At 42.6% G+C, this 17,737-nt stretch overlaps 1 protein-coding gene across 4 annotated transcripts; it reads left to right on the forward strand.

Moving 5' to 3' along the window:
* Positions 1 to 8: 8 nt before the first annotated feature.
* On the forward strand, positions 9 to 16,462 carry rassf2 (Ras association domain family member 2). Of its 4 annotated transcripts, NM_001015703.1 has the most exons (12): positions 287 to 302; positions 2,317 to 2,389; positions 3,944 to 4,034; positions 6,074 to 6,149; positions 6,347 to 6,498; positions 8,860 to 8,930; positions 11,036 to 11,196; positions 11,687 to 11,788; positions 13,306 to 13,357; positions 14,256 to 14,377; positions 14,778 to 14,875; positions 15,369 to 16,462. In NM_001015703.1, exons 3-12 carry the CDS (start codon positions 3,976 to 3,978, stop codon positions 15,436 to 15,438), a joined length of 963 nt encoding a protein of 320 aa, NP_001015703.1. In that variant the 5' UTR covers positions 287 to 302; positions 2,317 to 2,389; positions 3,944 to 3,975; the 3' UTR covers positions 15,439 to 16,462. The 4 variants fall into 4 exon arrangements, with proteins under 4 accessions (XP_012821988.1, NP_001015703.1, XP_012821990.1 ...); XM_012966534.3 differs by lacking the exon at positions 2,317 to 2,389 and having other exon boundaries at positions 9 to 302; XM_012966536.3 differs by lacking the exons at positions 287 to 302; positions 2,317 to 2,389 and adding an exon at positions 334 to 612.
* The last annotated feature ends 1,275 nt before the right edge of the window (positions 16,463 to 17,737 follow it).

Consider the following 17,737-nt stretch of genomic DNA (forward strand, 5'->3'; position numbering starts at 1 on the left):
CAGGCATGAGGAAGAAGCCGCTCTGTCAGACAGATGCTGGGAGGGCACAACCCCCCCTCCCTGTGTGAGCATTGTCTGTGCGAGGCAGCCAATAGGGGAGTCTCTGGCCAATGGGGCTCCGGCCCCCACAGCACCGCGCACTGCTATTGGCCAGAGGGGAGAGCCAGAGAGGCACAGCTGCTCCATGCACAGCGCACACTTCCCGCTACTGATAGGCAGAAGGCTGGGAGCCTATAGCATTGGCATTAGCAGCACCCTGCAAGGATCTATACGGGCAGAGCCCTCCCTGGCACAGGGACAGGGTGAGTACATCCCGCTGCCCCTTTACTATGCATCCGCCTGCTCTTGGTATATACTGGGCTCTGTACCCCTATCTCCCTGTATTTCATTTCCCTCCAAATATGCCTATTTTTGACCATCTCTGACTCCAATTGGAATGTGCAACCTCCTGCACTTGCTTGAACTGCAACTTTCAACACACACTGAGAGCCGTGGATGCTGTTAGTCGCAGTTGCACCAACAGCTGGAGGATCGCACGTCGGAGCACCTTGCAGCCTGAAGCATAGATTGGAAGCACGTTGTGACTGCATTGTGTTCATAAGTATTTCCAAGGTGTTCCTATTATTTCTCCCCTGCTATAGGGAATGTGATGCTTGTTGTAAGAGAGAAAGCCAAGCTGTGTCCCAGGCTGTCAGTGGGATGCTGGGAGTTGTAGTACAGCCACTAACTGTGTGGGACAGGTGTGTGCAGGGACTTGAGCTTTGATGAATATTTCTCCTGCCATGTAGATCAGCCACATCCAGCAACTTACTGGTTAAGTTCATCCCAGCGAACAGTGTGTTTATTTGTCTAAATACATGGAGAAAGAAAGAAATGGAATTTGAGGAATGAATCCAAATGATTTTTACAGAAAGGAGTCACAAGACAGGAGCTTTGGAAGTGCAGTAGCATGTAGGGGTGGCTCTGAGTTAGTAAGGGACCAGAAAGATATGGGGCAGATTATCCAATGGTGCAACCAGAGCAAACAAGTGAATTGGAGACCTAGACAGGCCCCCCCACATTCAGCCACCCTAAAGTCATGATAAGTGGGACATCTGGGGAGAGAAAAGCAAATGAAACTCTGACGAACTTTTTCTGCTGTTGTTCACTTGCCCTTTAGAAATCATATGAGGATGTCAGCTCTGTGTAGCACAGGCAAGGGAGGTGTTCTGGGGTTAAAGGGAATGTATCACATTGTGTTTGTGTTTAACTGATTTTTGCCACGTCAGTGCTAATATCAAATGAAATGTAGTTACATCAAATTCCTACTTTTGTGTTGGAGGAAGATACAAATGTCACCTTAAAATTGGTTCCCCCCACCAGAGCTTTGGGCTTATAGACCTCACACTGTGGATGGGGAAAACAATAGATTTTTTTCTGAAATACTGAGATATGCCCCCTCTCAAGTGTTCTGGCCCCACAAGCAGGAGGGAGGTTGCAGCGCAGCAGCCATGTTGGGGCTAATGGGGCACAGCCATGCGCATAATAATACACTGCCCCAGGGTGCTCCTTATGCACGTGGTGTAGATAGGCTGGCACTTTGCATTTCGTACATCACAGAATATTCGTCTCAGAACCATGATATGTAAAAGTCATTGACCGAGCAATTGGGATAGGTTGATCTCTGATCAAATCATGTGCTCTGCTGAGCCTAAAACTGTTCCTGGTACCCACTGTAAGGCTGTCACTAAAGCCAAGCAGGAAACTGCGCTCAGTGTAAAAATGCAAGGGGCAGGTTCAAATATTTAAAGGGGATGTAAAGCCAAATAAAATATATATTATATATAGAGAGAGAGTGAGGCAGCGCTCTCATCCCCAAATAAGGCAAGAACAGCCAAGGTGCTGTGGCAAAAAATAATATCAATATGTAGAATACAGAGCACTCATGAAACTTAAATTATGTGCAAAAATGAATGTAATGGTGTAAGTCAACGTTTTGGTCTGACACAGAGGACCTTTATCAAGGCATCACTTACATCATTAAATATTTGCACATAAGTCCCATGAATACTCTGTGTTCTCTAATGGCGGGCTATGTTTTATTTTTTTTCCACTTTAAAAAACAATGCGCCGTCTTCCCTCCCACCCGCTTCTCTGAACTGACAGTTGCACCCATATCAGCAGCCAGGAGAGGAAATTCTGTGACTTTAGGAAGGAAGTGAGTGTCATACGCCTAGCTGCCGGCCAGTATCTAAAGCGACGTGTGAGCAAACAGGAAGTGAAAATTATATTCTATTTCATCTTACAAAAAACAGTATTGTGTTTCTGTATTATGAGGATATATAATATGCCTGGGATCTGCCAGGGACACTGAAAGAAAGCAGAGAAAGAAGATGATATAATTGTGCAGGTAGGAGAGTGGGTGGGGCTCATATAAATGTATTGATGGACAATAGCATCTGTAAAGGGACTGTGACTGTGGGATAGCAGGTATAGTAGGGAGAGATGGTGCCTATAGTAGCAGTGGGGATAATAGCCTCTGGGAAGGGACTGTGGCTGTGGGATAGCAGGTATAGTAGGGAGAGATGGTGCCTATAGTAGCAGTGGGATAATAGCCTCTGGGAAGGGACTGTGGCTGTGGGATAGCAGGTATAGTAGGGAGAGATGGTGCCTATAGTAGCAGTGGGGGGATAATAGCCTCTGGGAAGGGACTGGGGCTGTGGGATAGCAGGTATAGTAGGGAGAGATGGTGCCTATAGTAGCAGTGGGGGGATAATAGCCTCTGGGAAGGGACTGGGGCTGTGGGATAGCAGGTATAGTAGGGAGAGATGGTGCCTATAGTAGCAGTGGGATAATAGCCTCTGGGAATGGACTGTGGCTGTGGGATAGCAGGTATAGTAGGGAGAGATGGTGCCTATAGTAGCAGTGGGGATAATAGTCTCTGGGAAGGGACTGTGGCTGTGGGATAGCAGGTATAGTAGGGAGAGATGGTGCCTATAGTAGCAGTGGGAATAATAGCCTCTGGGAAGGGACTGTGGCTGTGGGATAGCAGGTATAGTAGGGAGAGATGGTGCTTATAGTAGCAGTGGGATAATAGCCTCTGGGAAGGGACTGTGGCTGTGGGATAGCAGGTATAGTAGGGAGAGATGGTGCCTATAGTAGCAGTGGGATAATAGCCTCTGGGAAGGGACTGTGGCTGTGGGATAGCAGGTATAGTAGGGAGAGATGATGCCTATAGTAGCAGTGGGGGGATAATAGCCGCCTCTGGGAAGGGACTGTGGCTGTGGGATAGCAGGTATAGTAGGGAGAGATGGTGCCTATAGTAGCAGTGGGATAATAGCCTCTGGGAAGGGACTGGGGCTGTGGGATAGCAGGTATAGTAGGGAGAGATGGTGCCTATAGTAGCAGTGGGGGGATAATAGCCTCTGGCAAGGCACTGGGGCTGTGGGATAGCAGGTATAGTAGGGAGAGATGGTGCCTATAGTAGCAGTGGGGGGATAATAGCCTCTGGGAAGGGACTGTGGCTGTGGGATAGCAGGTATAGTAGGGAGAGATGGTGCCTATAGTAGCAGTGGGTTAATAACCTCTGGGAAGGGTCCCAGCACTCTCTCTAATAGATGAAGGCTGTTTACGTTTGCTGGGAGTGTAGTTTTATAACAGTTAAGTGGCCATAGGTTGGGTAGTTAAATAAAGATCCAGCCATTTTAGTTTCTCTACATACTGTCTTCCCTGTAAGAGAGTGGACCAGGCAGTTGCCTTTGCTCCAGGCACCACCTTTATATTTCTTCATTACAATTTAGCAGCTTGTAGTCTATAGAATGACTGTAGAAGTGTCCTTGCTGTATTTTTGCGCTTTGGGGTGGATCAAAGAGAAAAGGGAAATCATTCTCAGGCAGCAGTAGTTAAATCCTTTCCCTTCTGTCTGCCTGCCATTAATCCCCATCTGGTTCTGTTCTCATTTCAGGTCGTCCCTCTCATGGACAGTGGGATGAACACATGGAGCACTCACTGGAGACCTCATTAGTTCCCTGTGGGAAAGACAAGTACATTTCCAAGTGAGTTTTTCCTATTGGCGTCTTCCTGCTTCGTAGGGTAACCTCCATAAATCTTACTGGCCGTTAGCTGTCTTCTGTTGGCCTTCTGTGTCCTGCACGGAGATGGCAATAAAGGCCTAAGTCAGCACTCTCCATAGCAGCCACACAGGATGGCAGGAATGTGTTATCCTCTCCTCTCTCCCAGACTGCCCAACTGGGCCTATTCCTCCTGTGCATATACAGCGGCCATTCATGTACTATTAGCCGGACTAAGGAGCATGTCTGGTCTTTAAATTACTAGTTCTCATTAATTATTTACTCTTTCATCACCATAGGAGAATCCAACCGTTCAAGCCTAAAAAAATGGAACAAAAGCAGCTTATGAAGGGGGGGAAGGGATTCAATGTGCAGGGTTTTAATAATTAAGGACAAGCAAACCTACTTAACTAGTTTTACTAAATTTATTTTGTATGGGGGAGAAACAATTCAGTATTTTTAAGTACTTTTAAATATTGTCTCGTTAATATATCCTATTCAGACGCCTCATTAGTATGTTCTTGTGTGTGTAAATGCATCACAACTGGCAGTTGTGCAGTGACTCAGGCAACCCTCCATTCTGGAGTGCAGAGGTCCTAGGTTCAGTTTGTATGTTCTCCCTGTGTCTCTGGCTACTCTGGTTTCCTCCCACAACCCAAATACATCCAGGTAGTTTATCTGATTCCCTAATGTGTGTAAATGTGACAGAGGTGTTAGATTGTAAGCTCCGCTGAGGCAGGGACTGATGCAATGATGTGTACTCTGTAAAACTCTAGGGAATATGTCATGATTACAATATAGAATAGAAGTGCAATGTGTATGTGCTTTACGAAACAAAGGGTGCTGCTTAACTTTTGAATGGTTAAATGGGTGTGCCTGTCTGTTCCGTTCGCTCCGGTTGCAACACAGTGCAGTTGTTTCATGCTGCACTTCCCTTTGTGACACTTCTAGCCTGGAGTGGTTTATTTGTTCCTCTATCTAGTGTAGTGTTCTAGTGAGCAAGCGACAGCCACTTGTGTAAATACAGTATACCTGAAGCTTTCTTACATTTGACTCCTTGAGGGGGGGGGGGGAGGCAGTAATGCTACTGGGATGTGCCAGTCAGACTCATTGTGGCATGCTTCTTGCAACTGAGATTATTGATCGGTAGGATAGTTCATGAACCATGCCAAGCAGTGCCCTTTCCCCTGGCCTGTGTGTGGGCAGTGTATGTCTGTGGCTAGTCATTCCATATGTACCTCTCCCCTGGCCTGTGTGTGGGCAGTGTATGTCTGTGGCTAGTCATTCCATATGTACCTCTCCCCTGGCTGCTGTCTGGGCAGTGTATGTCTGTGGCTAGTCGTTCCATATGTACCTCTCCCCTGGCCTGTGTGTGGGCAGTGTATGCCTGTGGCTAGTCGTTCCATATGTACCTCTCCCCTGGCTGCTGTCTGGGCAGTGTATGTCTGTGGCTAGTCGTTCCATATGTACCTCTTCCCTGGCTGCTGTCTGGGCAGTGTATGTCTGTGGCTAGTCGTTCCATATGTACCTCTTCCCTGGCTGCTGTCTGGGCAGTGTATGTATGTGGCTAGTTATTCCATATATACCTCTCCCCTGACTGCTGTCTGGGCAGACATCCCACAGCCAAGCACATTGCCTTAAGTACCTTGTAAGCCTAAACTGCATCTTGGCTGGTGTTGTTTGCAACAACATTAATAAAAATAATCATGGTGGCTGTGTTGGGGGCAACAACCCCAAGAATACCATACTGTTGTCTTTAAAGAGAAGAAAAACACTTCTTGTATCCTCTGCAGACAGTTAAACAGAATGTGGCATGGATTGATACTGGCCTGATACCAGTCTATGCCAAGCTCTGTGCTGCCCTTGCACAGTATATTACATAATACAGGGAATTTCTCTCATGGCTTGGGATATACATTTCATACCAGATAAATGCCTTTATTTGTGTGTATACACAGTCAGTAGCAGTGCATACAGTTCAGGCACATAGCCATACTCACATGCTTCCATTCTGTTCTTTGCAGGAATGAGCTGCTTTCACATTTGAAAAATTACAACCTGTATTATGAAGGACTGAACCTTCAGCTTCGGCACAGAGAGGTACAGAAGTGAGAATTTACCTTTGTATGGGCACTGGAACCATAGTTTCTCCTATTTGCTTTGTTACATCTTCAGGACACTTATTTGTAGCATCTGTTGGGGTCAGAAATAAAGCCAATGTAAAATTTATATTTTTATTTTTCTCAGAATTAATTAGTAAAACAGCCGTTTAATGACTGCAGTCTGTATATTTGCAGGAGGAGGAGGAGCTGATTGTCGAAGGACTGCTTAACATCTTTTGGGGCTTAAGGCGCCCGATCCGGCTTCAGATGCAGGATGACAACGAGAGAATTCGCCCACCTCCTTCTTCTACATCTTGGCATTCGGGGTGCAATCTACTAACCCAACGGTCAGTAGTGGGTGGAGACACTTTTTTAGTATTTTGGGGACTGTATGGCAAGATAACTAACATCAGTGTGGGGTGTTGTTTGGGCCTATGTGTACCTGAACTGCCCAGGCCAGCTTGAAGCATATACAGGTAGTAGGCAGAGTGCGTTGATTTGGCAGGGAGTTCTTCACCCTACTGCCAAAAAGTCTGTACCTGTGCCATCTTAATCTTAATTAAAGTCTCCGGTCTAACACAACTACTCAGTTCTCCAGAAGGCAGACTCATTTGTCATAAAGCAGCCTGTTCACTGGCAGATATACAGGACTTTTAGATCTGTTCAGAGTGCAGGTTATTATTAAAAGGAGGCTATGGCCTAAGTGTTTAACCCGTTTGCTGCCAATGGATTATATGGGAATACAAAAACAGCGTAGGCCCCATTACAATGCAGAGGTCAATTAGTGAGAAAGCTAATGGCTGGTGCTGAACCCTTCATATTATTCTCTCTGTGTACAATTTGTTCTTGGCCTGCGAGATTCTCTAGATCAGCACTGAGAGTAAATGGGTTGGAGGTGGGATTCACCAAGCTTGAACGTTTGTTCTTTTTTGGCATAAATACTCCTGGATTTCATGTGTCTCATCCAAGCACAACACAGAGAAATATTCTAGCAAAGGATATGGGAAAATCATCTGGGCAACACTCCCTCCTTGTTTGTTCCGTTGCTGGAGAACTGAGCATTTGGTTTCATTTAACGGCGCTGTGGTTGTTGCAGATCACAGCACAAAGGGCAAATAAACAGTGTTGAGATGTAAACATTTGTACCTAATATGCTTCTGTGCTTATTAACTTTTTCTTTCACTCATAAGCAAATATAATTCTTTTCTCCTCTGCTTCCTGCACACCCAGCCCCTGTGCATTCAATGCTAAAGCATAAGCTATACAGTGAAGTTACGTAATCTTATAATATATGAATGCCTCTTTCCAGCTTTCCAATGAGGGGTCACTGACCCCAGCATGCAAAAAAACTGTTGCTCTGTGAGGCTACAATTTAATTGTTAGTGTTCTTTGTATTTCTCATTTTTCTATCTTAAAGGTAAACTACCCCTTTCAGATGTATTGCAGTTAAAAGGGATTATGGTGTGCCCTGAATAAATGCCCAGTTTGCCCCCATCTCTCCCTTTTTTAAGTGTGCCATATAGTAATTGAGAGATTGGTGTGTTGCATTACTTGTAAGAAATATTTTCACAGACACAGCAGGTGAGTATATCCCAACTGAGACAGTAACTTAAAGGGGTTTTATCTTATAGTATAATGTAGTGACTACTATTCTGAGACAGTTTGCAATTGGTTTTCATTTTGTATTTGCGGTTTTTGAATTATTTAGCTTTTTGTTCAGTAGCTCTCCAGTTTGGAATTTCAGCAGCTATCTAGTTGCTAGGGTCTAATTTAACCTAGCAACTCTGAAAAAGAGAAAAGTATATGAATAGAGGAGGGCCTAGATAAGTAATAAAAAGTAACAATAACAATAATATTGTAGCCTCACTGAGCTATTGTTTTTTGGCTGATGGGGTCAGTGACCCCTATTTGAAAGCTGGGCAGAGTGAGAAGAAGAAAGGCAAATAATTGAAAATGTATAAAAAAATATAAACCAATTGAACAGTTTCTAAGTATAGGCCAATCTAAAAACATACTAAAAGTTACCCTGAAGGTGAAGCACTCCTTTGAGTCCCCATGTATGGGCCAGAGGAAAGTGCCCGTGTATGAGCCAGAGGAATGGGACCGTATTCTGTATCACCAGTAAAACCCCATTGTCCCAGTTTAGATCTTGCAGCCCCCAGAGAGAACGTAAAGTCTCATGATTCTGCACCTGTTCCTTTGCTCCCCTCACACCCCCCTGGGTGTGAAGCTTCTGTGACACAGATTCACATGAATGCCCAGAGAATCATCACGTGCCGCACAGAGCCTAATTATACTTCTATTCTGTGGGACTTTAGCAATTAGACACAGATCCCTAGACAATATTGCTCCGCCCTATTAATATACACCAATAGCCATATTCTAACTACAGTGGGCTTATTGCACTACACAGCTACCATTCTTATTATCAATGGATGAATCAATATTCTGCTTTATATGTATAGGCACATGTATTTAGTTCACTGTATGCTCTGGGCACTCTGTAGTTCACTGTATGCTCTGGGCACTGACCTAGCAGAACTGTATTGTTTCCATTATATTTATATATATATATAATATGTCACTATGGCAACATGTCTGTGTGCTCACTATTTGGTGTTCTGCTTTTCCCATTTTTCTGCCTCAGATGACAACTGACAGATAATTAGCCGCTGTCACTAAAACTAAACCAACATTTTGTGTCCTAGGCCTGTGGCTAAACCCGCCACCATTCCTGACATACAGATTACAGAAGCTGAAGATAATCCCACCAGTACCGGTAAGTCGCTGCCTTTAAAGGAACCGTAACACCAAAAAATTAAAGTGTTTTAAAGCAATTACAATATAATTTACTGTTGCCCTGCACTAGTACAGCTGGGGGTGTTTGCTACAGTAACACTACTATAGTTTATATAAGTAAGCTGCTGTGTAGCCATGAAGGCAGCAGTTCAAGGTGGAAAAAAGGAGAAAAGGCACAGGTTACATAGCAGATAACAGATAAGACACCATTGTATTCTACAGGGTTTATCTGTTAGCTGCTATGTGACCTGTGCCTTTTCTCCTTTTGAATGGCTGCCCCCATGGCTACACACCAGGGTTTATATAAACTATAGTAGGGTTTCTGAAGTAAACACACAACTTTTACCAGTGCAGGGCAGCAGCACATTATAGTTTAATTTCTTTAATATATTTTCATTTTTTGGTGTTACTGTTCCTGTTGGTTACATGTTGGTGAACTGAACAAGACACTGTGGGGGAACAAGTCAGCAAGCAGATGTTATGGCTCCATTTTGTTGCATAGGGAAAGATATGAGCACTTAAGTTCAATGCAAAATATATATTTTGTGAAATGTATGAGGTAAAATGTGGTTTCTTTTTGCACTTTGTGCCATCAGGTTACAAAAGTAATTTATCTCCTAAGCTGATCTTTTTTTACCTCAGCAGCCAACAGCAAGTAGTCTACAGTCTCAGGGTCATGTGACTGCTACAAGTCACATGATCTTTTCTCAGTCACTGGGTTTTAAAATCAGGAAGTTCCTTCTTGGATAGCACCAGTGATTGTTACCCAGGGGAGGAAAGGGAACAACTTCAAGAAAATTGCAGCAAATAAATTAATGTTTTCACAGTCACATTTATCATTCACCATGATTAGTGGAAGTTTATCATAAACAAAATCTGCCCCTTAGTATTGAAAGTGCTCTAGAGAGGCTCACAGCTAATGAAACATGCCTTGTGCATGACTAGGACTGGTTAATCCAGGTCAGAAGGTTAGGAAGCACAGTGCCACACAGAAAGGTGGTTCCTCCCATTTAATTATACATGCTACCAGCTGATGCCAGCTTGGGCACCTTAATAATTCATCATCCTTTCCACTTAATGATCTCCTTGCCTGCAGGCACTGTACATGCGACACCCATACTCCCTAAGAAGTAGAAGATAAAGTGCAATATAGTGTCAGGCTGCTGCCAATCTTACCCACAAACTGTTATGTACAGATCTAGTGCTATATGGAACAGCAAATGCATGAAACTAGCTTTCCTTCTTTTAGAGCACAGACTTCCAGACCTGCCCTATGGGAGCTGAGGGTCCAGAATAGCTGCTGAGCTGTCAGTTTTAGCCTAAGGCAGGCAAGGAATGGCCTATTTATTTGCTATCTTGTATGTTTTGAGGATTAAAAAATAAACAGTCATGATAACATGCCAGACTGAGGGGTTTTTCAATAACAGGGGCCAAATTGCACTAGTGCATTTGCCAATAACAGCTCGAACATGAAAGCAAACATCTGATTGGTTGCTGCACTGATGCAGTTCCGCAGTAGTGTTTGTAAATCACATCTACTGTTCCTTATGGTTCTTTAAGAAGGGTGGGCTGCACAATGTGGGCACTTTGGCACTGGCCGCTCTCTGCTTAGCAGTGATGCTCTTATTTAGTACTGCTGGGTATCCTTAGACGCAATGTCATTGCAGGTATTTACTGGACTCATCATACGTTTCATCAGCTGTTGGTTGCAATACACAGCGCCCCTTTCTATTAGTGTTTGACATGTCAGACCTGTGTCTCTGGTTGGCAATTTCACATGACAGGCTGATATGTTGCTAATAGTTTGAACGGCTGCTATATTATACCAATTGTGCTCTTACATATGACCAGGGGTCATGTGTAATCAATGAAAGCGTCAAGATACAAGTGTGATGTCACTACCCAATTAACTGTTTTTAAGTTGTATTTAAAAGCTTTAAGAAGCTTTAGGACAATCTTGTCCATAAAAATCCCATAGACGACCATAGCTATCGATATTAGATATTGATATATTAGGCAACAGAAGACTGCCTGTTACTTATCTCCCATAATATCAATTCAGCATGTGATATCTGTGTCCCACAGAGGAGGAGGAAATCAAAACCACTGAAGATGACACCCCACAGCTGATGCGCACCAGGAGTGATGTTGGGGTGCGTAGGAGGGGGAACCAGCGCACACCAGGGGAGCAGAGACGCATAAAGCGCCATCGCTTCTCCATTAATGGGCACTTCTACAACCACAAGGTATAAAATAGAGGGGTTTAATTAGTTACTGATTTCATTAGGTCCAGAAGATTAATATAATCTGACAAAGCCAACATCATTTCAGACTCCCTATTTCCTTCCCTTTAATAATAAAAACGGAGAATTCTGGAACCTTGCACAGAACAAGCAGTCTTTTCCTCAGAGCTCTTATACTCTGGCAGAATCAGTTATATGTGCACCATGTCTTTAGCCACCATGGAGTATTCCTTCCCAGAATTCCTTTATCATAGATAAAATCTTGCACCTGATACCAGGGATGCAAACATTGTCTCTTGTTAGTAAATTTTGCATAAATGTGCCTGCAAGGGAATGGTCAGCATGCACATGGGATGTGGTGTATACTAAATTTGCATTTTAACCCATTTTAAGTGAAATATTTTCTTTTCCTAATATATCCTTTCATACTTGACCCACAAATGTGCTGCACAATAAATATGCCTGAATTGTTCTCTGACCTTTACTTTACTAGACATCAGTATTTACTCCAGCGTATGGTTCTGTCACCAACGTGCGGATAAACAGCACAATGTCCACTCCCCAGGTCCTGAAATTGCTTCTCAACAAGTTTAAGGTATGTACTGGAACATAATCTCCCAGTTATAAAGAAGCGACACACTTATGGGCAATGAATATTAAGGGCTCTGGTACACGGGGAGATTAGTCGCCCGTGGCAAAACTCCCTGCTCGCGGGCGACTAATCTCCCCGAGTTGCCTTCCCCCTGCCATCCCACCGGCGAACATGTAAGTCGCCGGCGGGATGGCAGACGCGGCGGCACGATTTCGCGCAAATCGCCGAAAAAGACTCGCGAGGCTTTTTCGGCGATTTCCCGAAATCGCCCCGCCGCGTCTGCCATCCCGCCGGCGACTTACATGTTACATCTCCCCGTGTACCAGAGCCCTAAGAGTAGGTAACCCCACACCTTATCTGTTTGCTTAAAGAGATACTGACACCCGAAATGTAACCTCTCATAACAGTGTCTTTGCATTACCTTAATAATTTTGCAATAAAAGTATTTGCCTGATGCTTTTACATTCCCTTTCTGATCCCCCATGCTCCTCTATGAGGGGGCTGCCATTTTTATGCAGCAGTAAGCCATTAGCATTAGATAGGTGTAGAAGGGGCAGTCAGGTTGGCAAAACAGTCAGGCTACAAAAGTAGCCATATCAGGGAAAAACAATCAACATGACCTATACATTCATATTTTGAAGAGTTGTTTTTTAGTACTCAATATCAAGCTGTGGGGATGCTTTTCATCAACAGGGACCAGGCATCTTGAAGAATGGGTTGTGCAAAGTACAGTCTGCTAACTAATAGTCGTGCATCAAGTCCAAAATCTTTAGACAAAGCTGATTACTAAATCCACCACACAGACTTGGATGACTATTAAACCAAATGAAAATCCAAATTTGCAGATTTGAATTTGAAAAAAAGAATTAAATTGCTGTTTAAAAAATTGCTCTTTCAGTTGTCCAGAGCTTTAAGCTTTTGGATTCAGTTTGGCCAGGCACTAAGGATTTGGGTGAATTTGAATCCTAAAAAAAATCCAAAAAAGTGCTGGAATTTGGGCAAATACCATACTGAATCCTGTATTTGTGAATCCCTGCATCTTTTTCAGCGCAATACAGCTGCTTTACCGTGGCCAGATCAGCATTAATCTTGCCCATTTTATGGCAAACCCTGTCCCATTTCTAGCCAATCAAGGCCCCTGTTTCCTCTGCCCCCCCGTGGCAGCCTTGCCTATGCAAACAGCATTTAATTCAAGATATTTTTTTAACATAAAATAATATCACGTTACATTGCTAACTTCTGTCCCAAAATATATCCTCCTGTGTCTTTAACTCTTTTTAACTCTATAGATGTTTCACTTATTGTAGTGTTTGTTCCCTCCTGTCTGTACTATAAATGTAAGAAAATACAACACTGTGTGTACAAATAGCTCTATATAAATAGACACAAACATCAGTTTATCACATAGGGCTCTCTTAGCACAAAATACCAGTTATAGACAAAATCTGTTGACCCTACTTGCACTGAAAATGCATCCCATGGATTTACTGATGACATCTACTGCCCTTTTCTGTTATCAGATTGAGAACCCGGCCTCGGAATTTTCTCTGTACATGGTGCACACCAGCGGAGGTGAGAGGTGATGTTCAACATTATAATATGGGTGTTGTTCTAGACATGGCTGTCTTTCTGTTTTGCTATAATGAACTCATGGGCTGGTAGAAGAAGCTTGAATGTTACCCTCGTATTAGTCACATCCTCAGTGTTTGGCCACTCTGACCGAATGAACAAAACAATGCAAAGGTGGCTGATGTATAGCCCCTTGTACCATTGCCGTCTGGTTGGATACTGTGCAAGTTGGGCGAGTGTATTGCCACCTTTAGCCTTACAAATACAACATTCCTTCCAAAATCAGTGTCTACCACTATGAAAATTACGCTGACCCATAAAAACTAATTATAAGTTTGTGTTTTTAAATGAAGTCAACTGATTCAGTCTCTATCATAGCTAATTAGTTGTTATGCATGACTGCATGGTGTGGCTTTTAACTAAGCTATTATATGGCCATGTTTTTTGGCAAAGTATTATTATTTAATAATGTGCTAATGTGGCTGGGCTCATGTAGTGGTCTCACAAACTCTCTGCAGTATATATTTTTAGTTTTATAATCCTGTAATTGTGTTTGGCCAAACATTCTGTACAGTGTTTACAGTTAACTTATCATGTGACTGCAATTTTCTAAAAGCCCAAACAGTATGTTAATTGTATGCCAACTCTGTGAGAGTTAGTTTAATGCAGAGAGTCACATACTGATTATATTTGATGCCCAGGCCTCACCCCTCCGCACCAAAATTACAATTAGGGTTATAGGGAAGTGCAAACAATGATAAATATATATTGATAGATATATTGCTTTCAGTGATATATATATAACTTGCATTTGCAACGGTTATGATGCAATAGTTTCCACAATTGGGAAATGATATCTAATTGTTCCTCTTTCTCTCCGTCTCACCCTTGCTCCATCCAGAGAAGAGGAAGCTGAAGGACACTGATTATCCTCTAATTGCACGAATTCTGCATGGGCCTTGTGAGCAGGTGTCTAAGGTTTTCCTTATGGAGAAAGACCAGGTGGAAGAGGTCACATATGATGTGAGATTCCTTACTGTCTTCAATTCCCATCCTATTGTTTATTAATAGGCAATATGAAGTGAAATATTTGTATGTTGGGCCAGCCATATGGTCCCTGAAACTGTGACTCTAAAAGAGAGCTGCTAAACTGAGAGCCTGGTATTAGCAGGGAAATATAATGAAAAGTATTGAAGATCAAATTCCTTTTAATGGGGTGCCAATTGCTTATCATTGAAAGCTATATAGGCTTCTTCACTAGATGACAATGACTGTGAAAACTTTTGCAATTAAACATCTCATTTTGAAATCTTGGTTCGTTAAAAAGTGTTATGTATTCTACATTATTATGCTATATCTTACCCTCTCTCATTTATGTTTATTTTCCATGTGGGCTTTATAGTATGTCTGTTTAATCCCTTAGGTGGCCCAATACATCAAATTTGAAATGCCTGTTTTGAGCAGTTTCATCGAGAAACTCAAGGAGGAAGAGGATAGAGAGGTGGACAAGCTAATGAGGAGGTACTAAAAAGGGTATTGGGTTAGCCCTAAACCATTTTCTTTCCCCAAATGCCAACTTGTGTTCATGATAACCAACATTAGTAGATGTATTAGTGCAGCAGAACTCTAGTTGTAAAGCTCTTCTTTTAAATTGATTCATGCTTAGAGGCAAAATAACCATTAGCCATGACGGCCTGTGATGCTGCTGAATTAGAGGCTTGACTGGATGCCTGCCTGTTTCCTAGCTTTCTCAATGAATAAATGCAACACAAACAGAACCCAGATTCTGGAAAGGGTATAAAAGAGTTAATACTTTTTGCTCCAGAAAGGTCAGAGCCTACCTGGGAAAAATCCTGGGTCCCCAGTAGGCCAGTCCAACACTGAATAGGTTGTTACATTACCATTATTACATTATTATTGTGTTTGCTGTGGATTCCTCTGGAATAAGTGAGTGAACAGTAAGTTTACCATGCACTTGGCTTCCACACAGTAACACTCACTATCTCCTTTGCAGGTACACCTCCTTGCGAGTGTTAATCGAACAACGTTTACAAGATCTGGCAAGATGTCATGCCACCATGTAAGCTCTTCAAGGGTGTTTCCTGACTGTAACCAGAAACATTTCCCTCCTTGTGAGATGGCAACCAAACAAGGGTCTGGTCAGGGGGGTTGTAACTTTTTATTGAAAGCACATATTGCTTGACCCCCTTCTGCTGGATGGTATGCCCTGTATTGCAGATCACCTAATTAGCCATTCAAAATAATGCTTCTTGGCACCATAACAATAGGTTAATGTTTTGCTTCTTAATTCTGTACTTTATTGGGTTTAGCACCTGGCTGTCTGTTGCAATGTGTTCCTGTTACAGTCTGATAGCAGCTTCCAGCTTTAGTTGAGCTTGAACACACTAGGTGCTCAAGTACCTACAAGTCAATTTATGCACTAACATCAACCTTTTATTCATCCCATTAAAGAAAATGTGTTTTTCTGATATTTTGTTGAAAGACAAGGTGAGCCAGGCAGCTCACGAATATAATAACCAGTAGGAAGTTATCTAGCAAACAGGCAGTATTTAGGGAAAGACGCAGATGCCTTATAGAGGAAAACCAGGGAGTAGGTGCCATTTTGGCTTGCAAAGCAGCATGCTTGCAAATAATCATGACCGTAGTAGAGGATTATGGGTAATTGAGAAAGGTACAAGTTGAGAGGATTTGCCGCTTCTTGACATTAATTTGCAGAATGTGTAGGTGTATGGAATTCTAAGATTCCATGGCACAGGTTATAAAGCACAGAAAGCTTTTCTGAGCATTCAGTATATGTACAGCAGGGAAAGAAAGTCCTTGAACAGGGTCTCACTAGCTTGCATTGATTATGGGTTAGAAGGGAATTAACCTAAGAACAACTTGGCACAGGGATAGGCCCCAGCACAGCAATACTTATGGGATAGGCGTGTATTTTGTACCTTTTGCTTTTTCGTCTTTGACATGAGCTTCTGATCTCTGTGTAAAGTTTTGTCTTTTCTATCTAACAGAAAATGTGAATTTTACAGCGATAATGCTGATTTTATGGCACATCAGCCAATTTCATTCTGAATAAAGCACTTTGCAGTATCTGCTTTGTATTGTTTATTGGTAAAGCAGGATGTTTGAGAGATATTCAAAATGTTGCCTAAGTAAGGGGAGAGGAGAATGCTGTATATTGCAAGTATGTACCAACTGCTGGCAGTTCCTGCTTGAACCTTTCTGATGAATACTCCACTTGAATTCTTGACAAGGCAGAAGCTGAGCAAAAGCCAAGAGCCTGGCAGTTACCAGTGCCGCGCATGAGAAGTGTTCATTATAAATCAGCATGATTCAAGCAGAAATGGTTGGCTACGCTGGGCTTGAAAGAACTGCGAGGAGGGCTCATCTATAATACAAATGCTTCTGTTGTGCTAATAACAAATATGAGGTGGGGAGAGGAAAGGGAACAGGGAGGTTTATGTAGTAACATGAGCAATGTTTCCCAGTAACCCATAGCAATCAATCAACTCCATCCATGCTGTTGTTCTTGATCTATTAGACCAGAAAAACAAACTGCTGATTGGTTGCTATGGGTTACTGGATCAGGACAGATGGTCTCTATTACTGTATAACCCCTTTTAAACTATATAGAAGTGTCACAAGAGCTTACATGGATGAGTGACAGCATTGGATATATTACAGCTAGGAGGGAAATCCTTTACAATGATTATAGAAACCTTATTTTCTGCTGGGTACCACTAAGCTTAGCTTCTGAACAGCTGACCAGATCACACTGAGTATGTGCAGTGTCACTGACACTTCTAACAATATCCAAGATGGGGAGCTCCTGTGCACAACTGAAGACCTAATTCTTTACTTTTATAGAGATATTGCAACTGGTGCAATAAATTGCAAAAGCAATTTCACATTGATGTAGTTAGTGTATACTTCTTTAATTTCCAGTAAAGTTGAATATCACTGGGAAATAAAATCCAGTTTAACCTGATTTTTATTTCATCAATTATAATAAGGGGAAAACAAACCGTGGCCAAACCTCCAACTTCCCTGTGTGCACAACAGCAGCCATAATTCCTGCTTATATGTATATAATATAGAATATAATATTGCTCCTGTTGTAATTTATAAGACTATTAGAAGTCACAGATGAAGTTTTAGATGAAGGATATGTTTGTAAAAAAGGCTATGCAACTCCTTGGTGATCTCTGGCAGGCTGAACTATTAGTAGGGTGCATGCACATATATTCCTATATATTAGAGTATATTCTTAGTTTCCTGTGTAGAAACGTGCATTCTATGACAGATGGCGTAGTCTTTAACAGCAGCCCTGCACACTGAGAATGTGCAGTGTCACTGACACTCAAA

Source organism: Xenopus tropicalis, chromosome 3 (genome assembly GCF_000004195.4).
Source record: "Xenopus tropicalis strain Nigerian chromosome 3, UCB_Xtro_10.0, whole genome shotgun sequence".
Classification (NCBI taxonomy): Eukaryota; Metazoa; Chordata; class Amphibia; order Anura; family Pipidae; genus Xenopus; species Xenopus tropicalis.

What these genes read in the sequence shown, in the direction of transcription:
- rassf2 (XM_012966534.3), top strand. Translation starts at nt 185, where the DNA reads ATGCACAGCGCACACTTCCCGCTACTGATAGGCAGAAGGCTGGGAGCC. An exon ending in CATGGTGCACACCAGCGGAG is followed by an intron (nt 13,358 to 14,255) that starts GTGAGAGGTGAT and finishes TGCTCCATCCAG; the next exon opens with AGAAGAGGAAGCTGAAGGAC. An exon ending in GTGGACAAGCTAATGAGGAG is followed by an intron (nt 14,876 to 15,368) that starts GTACTAAAAAGG and finishes TCTCCTTTGCAG; the next exon opens with GTACACCTCCTTGCGAGTGT.